Here is a 16,469-nt window from a genome sequence, read left to right as displayed (position 1 = left end):
ATTTCCTCTTTCTTGCGTCCTTTAGTATCACGTCTTCTTGTTTAGATATTCTCTCTCACTTTCTCACTCTATCCCTCTCTTCCGTTCTCAATCGTTTTCTCTTTTTTTCTCTCTGAAGTCAAATTTATGGATATTTCTCATCAACTATTTCTCTTTCGCCCTCTCTCCCTCTCTCTCTCTCTCTCTCTCTCCCTTTCTCTCCCTCTCACGGTTAAGTCTCCCTCTCTCTATGATACGGTTGTGCTGAAGGGGAGGGTATCCTTGAAACCCTCTCTGAGAATGTACTTCTTAAGGTCCAAACTTCACCGTTTCATGTGATAACATTACAGTAGTACGTTAACTTTTGCATTTTTCATCATTTTTCTTGCTCAATATTATTGTAGAACTCATTAGTTTAATATGATTCACCATGTCATTTTACCGCTACTGGTATTATTATTTTTAACGCTAGAACGTAAGTTGAATTATGTTTTGTTGAACACATGAATGAAGGAATCTGAATCTGAATCTCACCATCTCTTTCTTCCTCTCTCTGTCCTTCTCTATCCCTCATCTTCTATCACTCTTCCCTTTTGAATATTTACTTCCATTTCCTCTCTATGTATATCTTCCGTTCTCCGTCACTTTCTCTCCCTCTGTCTCTCCCGGTCGTGTGTCAATGAGAAGGATATTTTATATCCTTCTTAGAGATTCGACAATTATTTGTTGAAACACCGCCGATTTATGAAGTTACATCACATTATCATATTACATCATATTATCGTTATTCTAATTGATCAATTGTTTATACTTTGTAAAATTCATTGAATAATTAGCATTACCGTCATTTAATGTAAATTAGTGTATAAGCCAGTAAATATTGTAACATACATGAAGAATTATAGTTATTCTAATTGATCAATTGTTTATACTTTGTAGAATTCATTGAATAATAGATTAGCATTACCGTCATTTAATGTAAATTAGTGTATAAGCCAGTAAATATTGTAACATACATAAAGAAATCTAATCTAATCTAATCTCTTTGACACAACGTGGGTTGTGTGGCAGAGAGGACCAGGAGTCCTAACTCCACCCTAATAAAGGCATATAATCAATCAATCAATCAATTCCTCTACACTGGAGTTTCCCGACATCTCTCATCCTCCATCATCTTATCTCTTCCAGATATTTTCTCTCATTCTCTCACTTTGTCACTCTTCTCCGTTCTTTATCTTTTCAGTTCATTATCACTTTCTCTCTCTCTCTCTCTCTGTCCCTTTCTCTCTTCACTGAAGTTTCTCAAAATCTCCCATCCTCTTATTACCCTTTCTCTCTCAAAATATAATCATGTATCAATCTTTCCCTTTCAAATATTATGTCTCTCTGTTTTTCTTTCGTTCTCCATTACTTCCTCTTTCTTTGTCACTTGATTTTCTCAATTGATGTTGTAATTTCTGTTCATTTCCCAGCTATATTCCGGCTACCCTCCCCTCTTACTACTAATCATCAACTTGAACTACCGATCTGTCTTTCAATCTCGAATTTCTCATTACACTTTTTCACACTTTTATTTTTATTACACTCTTCAGTTCCCATTCTCTCCTGGCTCGTACTCATGTCTTCCCCTCCCCACACCCTGCTCAATTTCTTGCTCTTCGCCTCCTTCAAGCCTGCTTACCACCACCCTCCACTTCTTCCTTGTGCTGCGGTTGCGCCCTAATCCGTCCCACACCCCCTAATTAGCTCTCGCCTAATCATCTGTCAGAGAGCAGCCAAGTAACGCCGAGTCAGCACTATCATCATCGTCGTCATCATCATCATCATCATCATTATCCAGTAGTACAGTCACTTGAGGAACTGGAGTGACTATAGTGAGGTTCACGTTATAATGACAGTGAGAAAGATAGGTAAACAGCGTTGCCGATTCTCTGCCTTGTCTCTGCCTTCTATAGAGGATAGCTGATATCTGTATATTTGATGTAATATTCTATACTATTAAACGAGCAATTTCTGTTCATATGTTTAGATCTTCAGATGTTCAGATGTTCAGATGTTCAGATGTTCAGATGTTCAGATGTTCATATGTTCAGATGTTCAGATGTTCAGATGTTCAGATGTTCAGATGTTCAGATGTTCAGATGTTCATATGTTCAGATGTTCAGATGTTCAGATGTTCAGATGTTCAGATGTTCAGATGTTCAGATGTTCAGATGTTCAGATGTTCAGATGTTCAGATGTTCAGATGTTCAGATGTTCAGATGTTCAGATGTTCAGATGTTCAAATGTTCAGATGTTTGGATGTTTGGATGTTTATCCTATACTATTAAACGGCAGTCTCTGTTCATATGTTTGGATGTTTAGATGTTTGAATGTTCAGATGTTTGGATGTTTAGATGTTAATCCTATACTATTAAACGACAGTTTCTGTTCATATGTTTGGATGTTTAGATGTTAATCCTATACTATTAAACGACAGTTTCTGTTCATATGTTTGTATGTTCAGATGTTTGGATGTTTAGATGTTAATCCTATACTATGAAACGACAGTTTCTGTTCATATGTTTGGATGTTTAGATGTTAATCCTATACTATTAAACGACAGTTTCTGTTCATATGTTTGGATGTTCAGATGTTTGGATGTTCAGATGTTTATATGTTTGTATTCCACCGGATCTCGAAAACGGCTCTAACGATTCTCACGAAATTCAGAACTTAGGTTTATAATATAGAAATTCGATTGCACTAGGTCTCATTCCTGGGAAAACTCGCTGAACGTCATTAAGATGATAATTATTATTCATCCTTGTGAATACAGCTGATAATAATTATTTCGTCGTCTGTTGATGATGGAAGTGAGTGAGCGAGTTCATGTGTGTGGGACTGTGTCAAAATTATGACTCAGCTGTTTTTTGTAATCAGGTGCTTAGTGCCGGTTGCAAAAAACCCGGGTTATTTTCAATCCTAATTGATTCCAGTAGATCCATCTTTTTGAAATGGTCCTCTCTGATTTGGTCCACATGAAATTGATCAGGATAAAAATTTAACCGGCTTTTGAGCAACCGGGCCTTTATGAGGGAATTTTTGCATTCCTCTGGGAATTAATCTCAATTTACTGTGATTAGATAGAACATTTCTGTATGAATGTTATTATAATTTCTCCTTTCGTAATAAATTTTTCATGCTTTTTTACTCCAGAGCGAAGCTCGGTCCCCGATATTCTACTATTAATTGGTGTTTATAATGATCAATTATAATTCATTCGTGAAGATAATATATTGTTCAATGATTAAATAATGAATTTTTCATCATTGAAATGGAATAATTTGTTAATTAATTATATTTTTTATACGATATGGCAACGTTGCAGAGCTATAAATACGGCCACCGCTACAGGATAACGCTACCTGCTCTATCGAAAGATAGACAAGTATAGCAACACCAATGTTAATCAAATTATTGCCATTATAATGTGGACGTAGCTATGGAGCTAAGTCATCATTACCATCGTCATCATCTACTGTAGTGAAGTTCGTGTTATAATGGCAGTGGAGAAAGATATGAGACCAGCGTTGCCGATTCTCTCCCTTCTATAGAGGACAGATGATACCGGTATATCTGATCGTTTATTAAATCTTTATTAGGCTATTGTTTGAAATAATCAAATCTATTTCATTTGTTGAGGAATTCTATATTTTTAAATAAATTAATAATTATTATAAATTAATTATTATTATTATTAAATTAATTAATAATTATTAATAAATTAATAAATAAATTAATCAAAGTTGAATGTGATATTGATATTTTATACAAAATAATCAATGATATTTCATTTGTTGATGAATTTTATATTATTTCTAAATAAATTAATAATTATTAATAATTAATTATTATTATTAATAAATTAATTATTATTATTAATAAATTAATTATTAATTATCAATAATTATTAATAAATTAATAAATAAATTAATCAAAGTTGAATGTGATATTAATATTTTATACAAAATAATCAATAATATTCCATTTCTTGATGAATTATATTTTAAATGATTTCATAATATGTTTCTATGATTAAAGTTGAATATTCTGTCAATATTTTATATAATTATATGGATTGCTGGAAGACGATCTGGCAACATTGCGGAGCTAGAAAAGGATAGGACTATCGGCTTTGTCGAATGATGGACAAGGGTAACAACACTATTGTCAATCTAGTACTGCCATTAGAACGTCGACCTCTCTATATGGAGCTAAGCTATCATCATCATCATCATCACCGTAATCATCATCATCATCATCAACTAGTAGAACCTCTTGAGCAACTAGAGCTAAGCTACAGCTCTACAACTGCAGTGTCGTGATTGATCACTTCTGCAATACATTTTCCGAGACCTGACCTCGAGAAAAGGAAGGTAAATAAGAAGAAAATAGGTTGAAGAAGGAAGGGAAAAAGCGTAGAAGAGAATGAGAGATGGAGGATAGAAAAAGAGAGTATAGAGTGTAAGGAGAGTATAGAGTGTAGAAGAGAGTGAGAAAAGGAGGATAGAAAAAGATAGTATAGAGTGTAAGGAGGAAGAGAAGATGAGTGGTTATAGAAGGAGGGGGAAGCGAAGAAGGGAATGAAGAGTGGTTTTCAGGGTAGAAGGTAGGGTGAGAGGTAGGGTAGAAGCCAGGGTGAGAGGTAGGGTAGAAGCCAGGGTGAGAGGTAGGATAGAAGCCAGGGTGAGGGATCGGGTAGAAGGTAGAATAGAAGGTTTGATGGGAGTTGAGAGAAGAGGATAAAGATGAGGATAAATGATGGAAAAGAGAAAGACGGGAGATTTTCCGCTAGAGCTACGTGAGACGAGAAAAGAAATTGGTGGATAAACCTGATGCCCGGATGAAGTCACTGAAAATGACACGGTGCTACGAATGTCATGAGAAGTATTTCTTTGTTACATTGTACTTGGGAGTGGTGCTACCTCAAAAAGCTGAAACTGCAGTTGAGATTCGCAATGATTGGCTGTTTTTGTGAGTGAATAGGAGACAAGAGTGTGAAGAACATCGAGGGATTAATGCTCTCTCGGATTCATGTACCGTGAATTTGTACCAAACAAGTATTTAGTTTTGGTGGTTGTTCAATAAGTAATGAGAGACTGAAGAATATGAGTCGTATTCTCTCATGAAATTGAATTTCGAAATCGAAAGCTGGAATAGGATCATCCATCGTAACCATTACTATAATTTTCTTATCTCAATCATGTCGAAGGTATTTATTGAACATAGAAAAACAATTCACAATAGTATGGAAAAGTGACCTTTATAATATACTTGGATTACTTTTATTGACCGAGCGAAGTGAGGTCTAAGACTCAAGTCGACGGTTTGGCATTTCTCTTAATGTTCAAATGTTTGAATGTTTGAATGTTTGAATGTTTGAATGTTTGAATGTTTGAATGTTTGAATGTTTGAATGTTTGAATGTTTGAATGTTTGAATGTTTGAATGTTTGAGTGTTTGAATGTTCAAATGTTTAAATGTTTATATATGGCGCATTTACGGCGAAACGCGGTAATAGATTTTCATGAAATTTGACAGGTATGTTCCTTTTTTAATTGCGCGTCGACGTATATACAAGGTTTTTAAAATTTTGCATTTCGAGGATAATATAAAAGGAGAAAGGAGCTTCCTTCATACGCCAATATCAGAGTAAAGAAAATCAGACTATAGAATTATTCATCATAAATCAGCTGACAAGTGATTACACAGATGTTGTGTGGAGAAGCCTATGAATAGCCTACAACTTTCAAACAAATGAGAAGGGCCATTAAGAAAGTACAGTATATTGTGAAGATTTATCCATGTGTCATCTATTATTTTCTCCATTGAAAGTGCTAAAGACATTGTTTCCAGGGACAACGTACTTATAAATATCTCTCAAGGAGGTACCTTTATATCGTCCCCATATTCACAATATTACAACTTTTCTAACAATAAATTAATTATAAGAAATCGGTCAACTGACGGAAAAATGGAATATGCAGCAGGCAATTTAGACGATGAATCGTCTCACAGACGACAGTGAGACGGAAAATAATTCTAAATAAAATGGTTTTGTTGGTGACAATGACAGGAGGTTGCTAATGATGTTTTTATGAAAAGTGGGTCCAATTTCATGGCGGCTTGTTATGACTATGCAGAATGTTTTGTGCTCACAAGTCGGTTTCCGATCTCATACACATACTAAAACGAAAACAAGAGCTAACTAAGCTAAGCTGCGACCGGCCGGTTCGGTAGGTCTAGAAACTATCTATGAAACAGGGAAATATCGTGTTGAAAAGGGAAGAAATGGTGCAATCAAGTGAGAAGTTTTCTTCAATTAATAAATACAGTATGATTTCGAGCGGCTCAGACGTTTCAAGGTTCACCGCTGACAACTCTTGTCCTCTATCGATAGCATTCCAAAGATACCATTCATTCAATACAGCACATTTTAGAGCGGCACAATTTATATTAAAACCGGAGGTCTTATCAAAAATCGTTACATATACGTTTCTGCGCCTTGTTTCAAAGAACTTGTATACCAAATTTCGTCCAAATCGGACAATAACTGCAACTGTAACTGCGGTACAAACAGACAAAAGCCGATCGAGTCGAAACTAAGACCTCAGCTTCGCTTCGGTCAACAATGTTTTCAAATTCGAAGTCATTTTTAAGGGTGAATGAACAGAATAACGTTGAATTTATACATATAAGTAGTCATAAACAAGAAACTAAGCACAGAATATAACCTATACCCTACGCACATATCTTATGCCCTCCACCAAGAAGGCTCTAACGACCTTGTTCAAATAGAAACGCCACGTCTCTGTCAACATCAGTTCATCACCTTGTTCCAATATGCACTACCTCTATCAGGCGCTGTTTGCAGCATACACCGTTTTCTTCTGGCATGGCCTGTGCAAGTAACAACATAACAGCGCTTCACTGAATTTACGATAATGTTCGGACACCCTTCTACGGCCTCAAGCGAGTTCAACCAACTTCTTGTGTGCGGATAGAAGCAGATTCCTGTGTGCGGTTTTTCAGTATTACAGTCGTAAATAAGGACAAGATTTTCTGTGTTTATCGCTGCCACAGTTGTGGATAGTATGAGTTATAGTTTTATAAGTTGGTGGCTGAATTTATGGCGAAGGACGCTACGTGTCCTAGTTGAAGGGCCCTTCAATTTACACTGTCAGTATTCCTTACCTATTAACACCAACACTCCCCATCTAACTAATGCTGACTGATTTAAGTGGATTCCACTCTAGTTGGAGACCATGTTTTGTCGACGCTCTTGCTACTGGCCAAACGATAAAGTTTTATTGTTCATGTGTGTTGTTGTTTTTGCTTTCTCTTACCCAACACATCTATCTTTCTCTTGCCCCCTCCCCTTCTGTGACCCTTCTCTTCCACCAGATTTTGGGATCAGAGCGTGTCCTGAAGGGTTAACTTTAACTCATCCTCAATAAAGACAAATCCGCTATTTTTTCTTTCACTCTTGCTTTCTCAATTTTTTCTCGCTCTTCTACTGTGGGTTTAATTGGTGTTCTACTTTCCTTTCTTGTCCCTCACATTTGTCCTTGATTCTTCTTGATTTGTTCCTCAATTTATCCTTATAATAGGGGGACAGCGTTAACGTTTGCTATTCCAGGGAATAAAAAAAAAATCTTCATTGGTTCTTCAACAACAATAAATATACAAATAAAACTTTCAGCAAAAATAAAAGAAACCAATCACCTGCAATATCTCTAATATGAGAAAAAACTGGAGTACACGTGTTTTTATAACGTTGTTGTAACCTCATCCCCATCTCGTGAAATGAGTGAAAAACTTTCATGATGAGGTGGATCGGAGAATTATTCTCATTAGAAATAAATTATGTTTACATGTACGAGGAATTACGAGAATTAATGGATTGAATAATGAAAAACTGTACAAAATGATAATTGATAACGTGCTCTTTTCGTTTGAATATATGTAGGTATGGTCGCGTTCATTAGAAAGTAATGTATTTCATTCCAGGTTTGAATCAACTGATCTATTCCTCTGGTTCAAATTCATAGCAGATTGATAGTTTCATTCTGAAATAATGATTTTTTGCTATTCTCACACTTATGAAACAGATCATTCCTGTGAGGATACCTCCTCTCATAACCATTTCTTGATTGATTCATTTGCTCCATGAACCATTTATAATACAATATTTTTGTCATAATCATTCAATCTCAGCTGATTTCCATGTTTTCAATCCAGTAAGCAGCTGTTTGCAGAACAAATAAACAGAACAAACATCAAGGAAACATTAACTGTGAATATACTAGAATCATTTGACAAAATGAAAAACCAACATGAAAAAGAGATCTTGACACAATATTTAATACTGATCAGTTGTCAGTTGTCAGTTGTCGATACTGGTCAGTTGTTGTTATAGTTGATCAGTCTCAGGTCTCATAATACTATTGTGAGTCAATTATGAGTCAGTTACTTTTTTGTCATAGTCATTCGATCTCAGGTATTCCCATGCATTAAATCAAGCCGGTAAACAACTGTTTGCAGGACAAATAAACATATGATTCTCATTACAGCATACTCGACTGTATAATGAAACCATAGGTTTTCTTTACAGTCGAATATGTTTCCTAGTTTCAAAATAGGAGCAGCAAAACTGCTACAAAAAAACACCTTCAGCGCTTCAGGTGGAAGCTTTGTCAACTTCCGCAAAATACCTGATTGGAAATTTGTAAACAAGGCTAGGTTTATAGAATGCATGTTGTAACTTCACGACAAGCAGGTAATGTTTTTTCAATTATTCTTGTTTAGACTGTTATGACAAAAAATAGTGTACGCTAAGGTGCGTACAGACTTTCGCTCTGCTCCGCAACCGAACGTCACTCCAGCAGAGCGATTGATGATCGACCGGGGAACGCGAGAAGAGCTAACATCTTCCATAACGTTCATGATGGGTGTGTGGGCGGAGCGACTGCGATCCGATGGAGGAACGAGGGCGGTACGAGGGCGGAGCGTGCTCGGTGCGGGTTGGAGGCGCGTATATGTGTACGCAGCTTAAGATACTATTACAATATTGTCATTCCATAGTGTTTATGCGTATTTTACATGTGTTTTTCCTCGATTTCCTGCCAATTTATGGATGTGGTTTGTTTTGTTGCAGCGTGCCGGCAGCGTGCGAGGTGAGGACGTGCCTTACGTGCTGGGCCTGCCCCTGGTGGGCGGTCAGCCCTTTTTTCCTCACAACTACTCCACGCAGGATGCCGCCCTATCTACGCAGCTCATACACTATCTAGCCAACTTTGTTAGGAAAGGGTGAGTTACTGCTAACAATCAATAATTGTCAATAATTTGCCTACTTTATCACTATTGATTTTGGAGCGTAAAAATAATTCCTATATTCTTATCGATGAAATGGGACCTTAACCTTCCGGTAGTCGCAATGTTGAAAAAAATACAACATTGTCAGTTTTTGCTGCACAAAACTATTGAATGGGATGGTGTCATTGAATGAGTCATCTATGCATTCCAAAACTTCCCCCCCATCACTCCACTGAGTTGCAGTATCAACCGAGTAATGGTTCAGTCTTTAGGTGCCATTTAGTCGCAACTCGCGACAGTGCATAATTCGCACTGTGTATAAGATTGGATACATCACCAGCTTCATTTCAAATCAGATTGTAGAGTTTTAATAATATCAACTCCATATTTATTTCTTAATTTTTTATCGCGGATGATGCCTACGAGCTTTTTGCTTGTGCGAGGGTAATTGGGTAATAGGGAAAGACTGTATACGGGGACTGTAAACGAACCAATAACACAGAATTGATTGCTTTGCTTGATGTAGCATATTGGGCTAAGAAATGGTAATCATCCAAATGTCATAGGCGTAAAATTATCCAAGAAGATGGAAAAAGTGATTATACAACTAATTAATATTTTTTGACAGTAAACAGAGTACATAACACTTTGGAAAATTGGATGTTGTACGAAATACAACACGCGACTGCTCGTGTGATTGAGTAGGGCGCGACTACCGGAAGGTTAATCGCGATTGACTTTGAAGCATACTAGCTTACTGTACTTTCTAGTATAAAACATCGAGAAATAACATATTTGTGGAAAATACATAACAGGATTTAATAAATAAATCTGTATAACTGAGCAATTTTTGTTACAGTATTCTTCTTATTTCATTGTTTCTTCATGTTTTTGTAACATTTTTCTATTGATTTTGTATATTTATTTCGTAACATGAAGCTATTCATTATCCTTTCATTTTGTGTTGGTTGTTTGAATCGCCAGTTTGTAGTGTTCGTATGAACCGCCATTTTGTAACGTCTGTATGAACCGTTAATAGGGGAGGGGCTGGTCTAGGCCAATGGGAGACGTTATCCTTGATAGGTCACTGTTTCCACTAATATTTTCATTTATTAGTGATGATTTAGTGAAGTATTCTTATTCAATTTGGTTTTCAACTTTCCTAAATTCTAAATTCCTAGTTTATAAATATTTTGGACTCAAAATTGGACAAAAAACGTGAAGTGTAAACATAACCTTTTTTTGGACAATTTCTATCTAAGTTTGGGAAAGGAACAGTTTTAGGCTTAAAGCCTGTTGTTCCTCCCCCAATCATTCATAGTTGAGAATTATATTGTAACCTATTTGTATCAATGTATAAACGAATGAATAAATGAATAGCAGTGTTCGGCCGTTAGTATGAATCAGAGACATACAAATAAATCACTCCATTCTATTCTCTCTGCTATATTATAAAATACACTTTGGTTCAGTTTTGCTCCACAAGAGATTGAGATTAGTGTTATATCCAAAATTGGTATCTCGATTTCTATTGAATCTGTGATTTGACATATGAATAAAACCAGAGCAAATGCTCATGAGCAAATCCTTATGCTCCATGCTCTTGCTCATGGTAAAAGCAAAAGCATATTTGCTCATTTTTATATGAATAAGCTTTACCTTATACTCTTAACTTATGCTCCTGAACTCTAGAGCAAAGGCTCACGTATTTTAAAGATTTTTTATCAGCTGATTCGCTTTTGTAGCCTTACTTTGTTTTTATAGCTCACGGAAGCGCTAAATATGCAAGTAGGGGGCACCGCTTGTGTTTTGCGTCGTCTGCTCTGTTTTCTATTCATGAATACAGTTTTAGGTTAGTTGAGTTTAGAATTTTGAAATAATAGCGTGAAAAAATGTTATCTCTATAATAATCTTTAGCATATTCTTATAATATCAAAAGCTTCTTATAATCGTCTACACTCTCATCTTCTTAAATGCCTATTTCCTATTTTGTGATGGCTATCTTTATATCAGGTAGCTGCTATCTTTTGTATTTATCCTTTTGTAGGAATAATGGTGATATATATCATCGTTGAATCTGAAAAGAGTTTTATAGTTCTCAACTTTTGGTTGTGATCGTACCTGGTATAGTTTCCTCTTCCTCATACGAATTAGTTGAGCCATTTTACTATGAGCAAAAGGTGATGAGCTGCTCTAGACTAGACTCACCTTTTTTGAAGCATTTGCTTCGAAAGTTGAGCAAATGCTCTAGTTTATTCATACAATTTTGAGTATAAGCTTTTACTTTTGAGCAAATTCTCAAGATATTTTTTCGATGAGCATGAGCAAAAGGTTTTGCTCACGTTTATTCATAGAAAATGAAGCAAATGCTCCATATTCTAGAAGTATAAGCAAATGCTCAACTTTATTCATATGGCCCAATATCTAGTCCACTTATACTGTATGGATAACTACCACAGTATCACCTTCTCAACTACCTGAAATCATAAGGTATTTTTGAGTAATCGTGATCAGTATTGTATTGACTCACAATAGTATCTTACATCACAAGGACGGGAAGGGGCCTTTTCCAGGCGAGAATGATGTTTCTAGTCGAGGCGTTAGCCGAGAATAGAATTTCATTCGAGCACTGCAAAAGACATTCACGTCCAAGTAACGTACACTATTTTTTGTCATAATAATCCAAAGAAGAATAATTGAGAAATACTTAACATTACCTGCTTGTGCTGAAGTTACCACATGCATTCTATAAACATAACCTAGTTTACAAATTCCGAATCAGGAATTTTGTGGAAGTTCACAAAACTTCCACCTGGAGCGCTGAAGGTGGTTTATTTGTAGCAGCTTTGCTGTTTCTAATTCAAAACTAGGAAACATATTCGACTGGGAAGAAAAAAATGTGGTTTCATTACAGTAGAGTATGCTGTAATGAGAATCATATGTTTATTTGTCCTGGAAACAGTTGTTTACCGGCTTGATTTAATGCATGGAAATACCTGAGATCGAATGACTATGACAAAAAAAAACTGACTCATAATTGAATCACAATAGTATTATGAGACCTGAGACTGATCAACTATAACAACAACTGACCAGTATCGACAACTGACAACTGACAACTGATCAGTATTAAATATTGTGTCAAGATCTCTTTTTCATGTTGGTTTTTCATTTTGTCAAATGATTCTAGTATATTCACAGTTAATGTTTCCTTGATGTTTGTGTAAAATGAATGCCTTTTGCAAACTTGAATTCAAGTTAACAAGAATGGAAACTTGAATCCACTATATCATTGTGGACGCTTCTTAAAGTTTTGTGAATTTAACTAGATGTTTGACCTTTAGATTCAAATCGAATCTCGAGGGTTTAATGCAACCTGCAAATCGGAAAATTAGACACATCGGAATGAGAGATCGGAAATTAGTCAAAGTAGACACATGGACTAAGTAAACAGGTTAGATCTGTGGCAGAATTTATGAAAAACAACTAAATTGAAAAGTATGATGCAGATGAAGGAGGAAACTTTGAGATTGATTAGAATAGAATAGAATAGAATACAGAAAACGTTTATTGAATAAAGATTGTAAGATCTAAGAATTATATTGTCTACTCAATAATAATAGGCTCACTTTCAAAGTTATGGAAACTTGGATTTATTCATCTATTTATTTATTTATTAAATCATTCAGAATTACACAACTCACAGAAAAGTACCACAGGCTTATAAGCCCAAAACGGTTCCAATTCTAATTTATACAACAGTCCAAGTGTAGCTAGGTTATGTGTCACTAATTCATGTGAATTCGACTTTCAAAGTCTCCAAACTCGTTAAAAATTCAAGTAAAAGTGACCAATGAAGACGCAGCTTCATTCACAGTAGGCCTATATACATTCAATATTAATAGTTTATTATGATTTTATCAGCTTGTTATAATTATTACAATAATATTATTCCAGTATAACCGTTCTTATTTAATCACTAGTAGAACATATTCGATTATGCTATTCAAATTACAAGTTGGTTCCCACTATTTTTGTTTATATTGAACACAAATGGGAAGGAAGGTTATTTATGAAGAAAACTTGCTTATCTTTCAAGATTATTCAGTGAAACTTCATACACTCGAATTTCAAATAATATGATGAGAATATGGAACAGGGAGTTGTTTCTGATGAGAATCGGCCTATATTCCAAGATGTACCCGATGAAAATCTACCTATATTTGAAGATGCACCCGATGAAAATCGGGTAGATGAGAATCTACCTATCTTTCAAGATGTACCCGATGAAAATCTACCTATCTTTCAAGATGTACCCGATGAAACTCCATACACCGCACTCAAATTACCTCTGAGAATAATATGGAACAGGGAGTTGTTTCTGATGATAATCGGCCTATCTTTCAAGATGTATCCGATAAAAATCTACCTATCTTTCAAGATGTACCCGATGAAAATCTACCAATCTTTCAAGATGTACACGTTGTAACTCCATACACCATCACCCAAATCACCGTCCATCGCAGGGTGGTTGGTAGTGTGTACAATCTCGCACTGACCCGTCATGCTTTCATTAATCATCGACCTAGGTGTTGCAGATAAGAGTCACACGCAGTCAAGGTGAGCAGTGCGTGTGCAGACCACGCGTCTGGCGTGCGCTTATCATTTGTCGTTCTCTGGTCGTTTATCACTGCAGTGCAGTCAAGCACCACCAGGAATAAGTCTGCAGTGGAATTCACTTCAAACTGCCAGAATCCCTGTTAAGCAGCAACATAACTTTCCATTGAAATAACAGTGAAAGTTGTAAGTGAAACGCACAGTAGCCAACCCCTACTAGAGCAGAAAGACACTGTCAGAATCCCTGATAAACATCACCAAAGCTCTCCATTGGAAGCATCCTGACAGTAGTATGTGAATCTCCCAGTAGTCATCTGACAAGAAGGCAGAAGGATACTGTCACAATACCTGATAAGCAACATCGAAGCCCTCCATAGAAACAGTGCTGACAGATTTATGTGAATCTCTCAGTAGTCATCCTACAAAAAGGCAGAATCTTTGATAAACAGCATCGAAGCTCTACAATGAGTTTGATGTGATGGACGCAAGACAACTCCACTCCCTATAAATCATTTGCAGACTACACGAAAACCCAGAAAGCTTTCAAAACAGAAACCACTGTCATAACACAAGAAATAGAAGCCTTCTTTTCACGAACATGGCTAGGAAGGTAACATACCAACGACAGACACTTCAACCACCTAGCACCAAAACTCCACAATTTACTCCCTGTACACATCAAGATAATAGAAAACCCAAGAAAATATAAATGCGCCGTAAAAAACTGGATCACAACAGCTGGAAGACATAATATAGAAATAGTTATTTGTGCAACTAGTGCGCAAAGTGACAGTTTGCTGCACCGAAAGAAACGTTTACGCCCGAGCCGTAGGCGAGGGCGGAATGGTTTGTTGAGTGCAGCAGAGGAACTTTGCGCACGTATTTCACATTAAGTTTTTCCTACAGTTACCATTGAATATGAAAAGTGGGTAATTATGGGTAAAATTGCCTGAAATCCATCAATTTTTTTTCTGTGTAATTTTATTATTGATAAAACCCTTAATTTATTGTCAAATTGAATAAAAATGTTGTCCTTGGTTATAATATCTACTTAATAATTTGCTCGTTGTGCTTCGTTGCACCTCTGCTCACTATAGCAGCCACAGCAGTCACTGTTACCAACTTCATTTTGATTTTGCTGCACTGTTGCTCCATATAACCTACTAAGTATTTTGCGTTGCCATGTTGCAAATCTGGAGTGCAGAGAAGATTTTTCCCGCACTAGAGCGGAAAAGTGATTCTTTGCGTTCTGTAATCAGTGCAGCAATGGCCTCTTTTCAACGTAACTGTAGGAAAACATAATTTCGAACAGTATGTAAGCTCACTTACCCAATGTATTTGCACCCCACTCTAAATTTAATTGTATTTACTACTACACCTGTTCTAGAACATGGGTTTCCCATAATTGAGTAGGTTTATTTCCGAAAAAATGCAATTTATTTTATATTTGTAGTAATTTCATATATTGTATTTTTGAATATTATTGATATTTAAGATTATTGAATATTATACATTTTATTGATTAGATTGTTTATTTGTATATTAATGGAAATGAAATTGATTTGTATTTGCAAAGCTCTTCATAGAAACAGTGCTGCCAGATGGCAGTGAATCCTACCGACCCAGAAGCAGAAAAACACCGTCAGCGTTCCTGATTATCAACATTAAAGCTCTACATAGAAATAGTGCTGCCAGCTGAATGTGAATATCACTTTAGCCAACCAACAAAATAGCAGAAAGACATTGTCAGAATTCCTGAAGAATAACTCCAGAGCTCTCAATTGATGCAATGGTGACAGTTGTAAGTGGATCTTACTGCAGCCATCAGTCAAAAAGCAGAAAAACTTTGTCAGAGTTCCAGATAAGCAGCAACATAACTTCTCATTGAAATAATAGTGACAGTTGTAAGTGAAACGCACAGTAGCCAACCCCTACTAGAGCAGAAATACACTGTCAGAATCCCTGATTAGCAACATCAAAGCTCTCCATAGAAACAGTGCTGCCAGCTGAAAGTGAATATCACAGTAGCCAACCAACAAAATAGCAAACACTGTCAGAATTCCTGAAGAACAACTCCAGAGCTCTCAATTGATGCAATGGTGACAGTTGCAAGTGGTTTTTACTGCAGCCATCAGTCAAAAAGCAGAAAAATTTTGGCAGAGTTCCTGATTAACTACACCGAATCTCGTCATTGAAACTATTATGACAGTTGAAAGTGAGTCTCAACAACACAAAGGCAGAAAGGCACTGTCAGAATTCCTGGAGAACAATTCCAGAGCTCTCAATAGATGCAATGGTGACAGTTTAAGTGGATCTTACCGACGGAAAGAATAGAAGTCACGTATCGCTTGTCTGTGTGTGTTGCGAGCCGGAGTGATTGGCGGTGTCATGTTTGTAGGGATTTAGGGCCTTGTTCCGACTAGGGCTACTCTATGTCTGCCACTTTCATCTCAGTCTTCTCGTCCAGGTAATACTTTATTCTTGTATCCTGGTGGGAATCCCCAGTTTTTCTTTTTC

General features: G+C 36.2%; 1 protein-coding gene across 1 annotated transcript in view; it reads left to right on the top strand.

The window, feature by feature from the left end:
- The window catches only part of LOC111045738 (neuroligin-1), a gene marked incomplete at its 5' end in the record, with an annotated part of 124,775 nt that overhangs the window by 29,775 nt on the left and 78,531 nt on the right, over positions 1 to 16,469 (top strand). Inside the window, 1 exon segment of the mRNA XM_039422708.1 lies at positions 9,178 to 9,329. Within this exon segment, the coding sequence (XP_039278642.1) occupies positions 9,178 to 9,329 (152 nt within the window).

The sequence above is a fragment of the Nilaparvata lugens genome, chromosome 3, assembly GCF_014356525.2.
Source record: "Nilaparvata lugens isolate BPH chromosome 3, ASM1435652v1, whole genome shotgun sequence".
NCBI lineage: Eukaryota > Metazoa > Arthropoda > Insecta > Hemiptera > Delphacidae > Nilaparvata > Nilaparvata lugens.
Note: the sequence above shows the minus strand (reverse complement) of the source record. Positions and strands in the feature narration are given on the sequence as shown.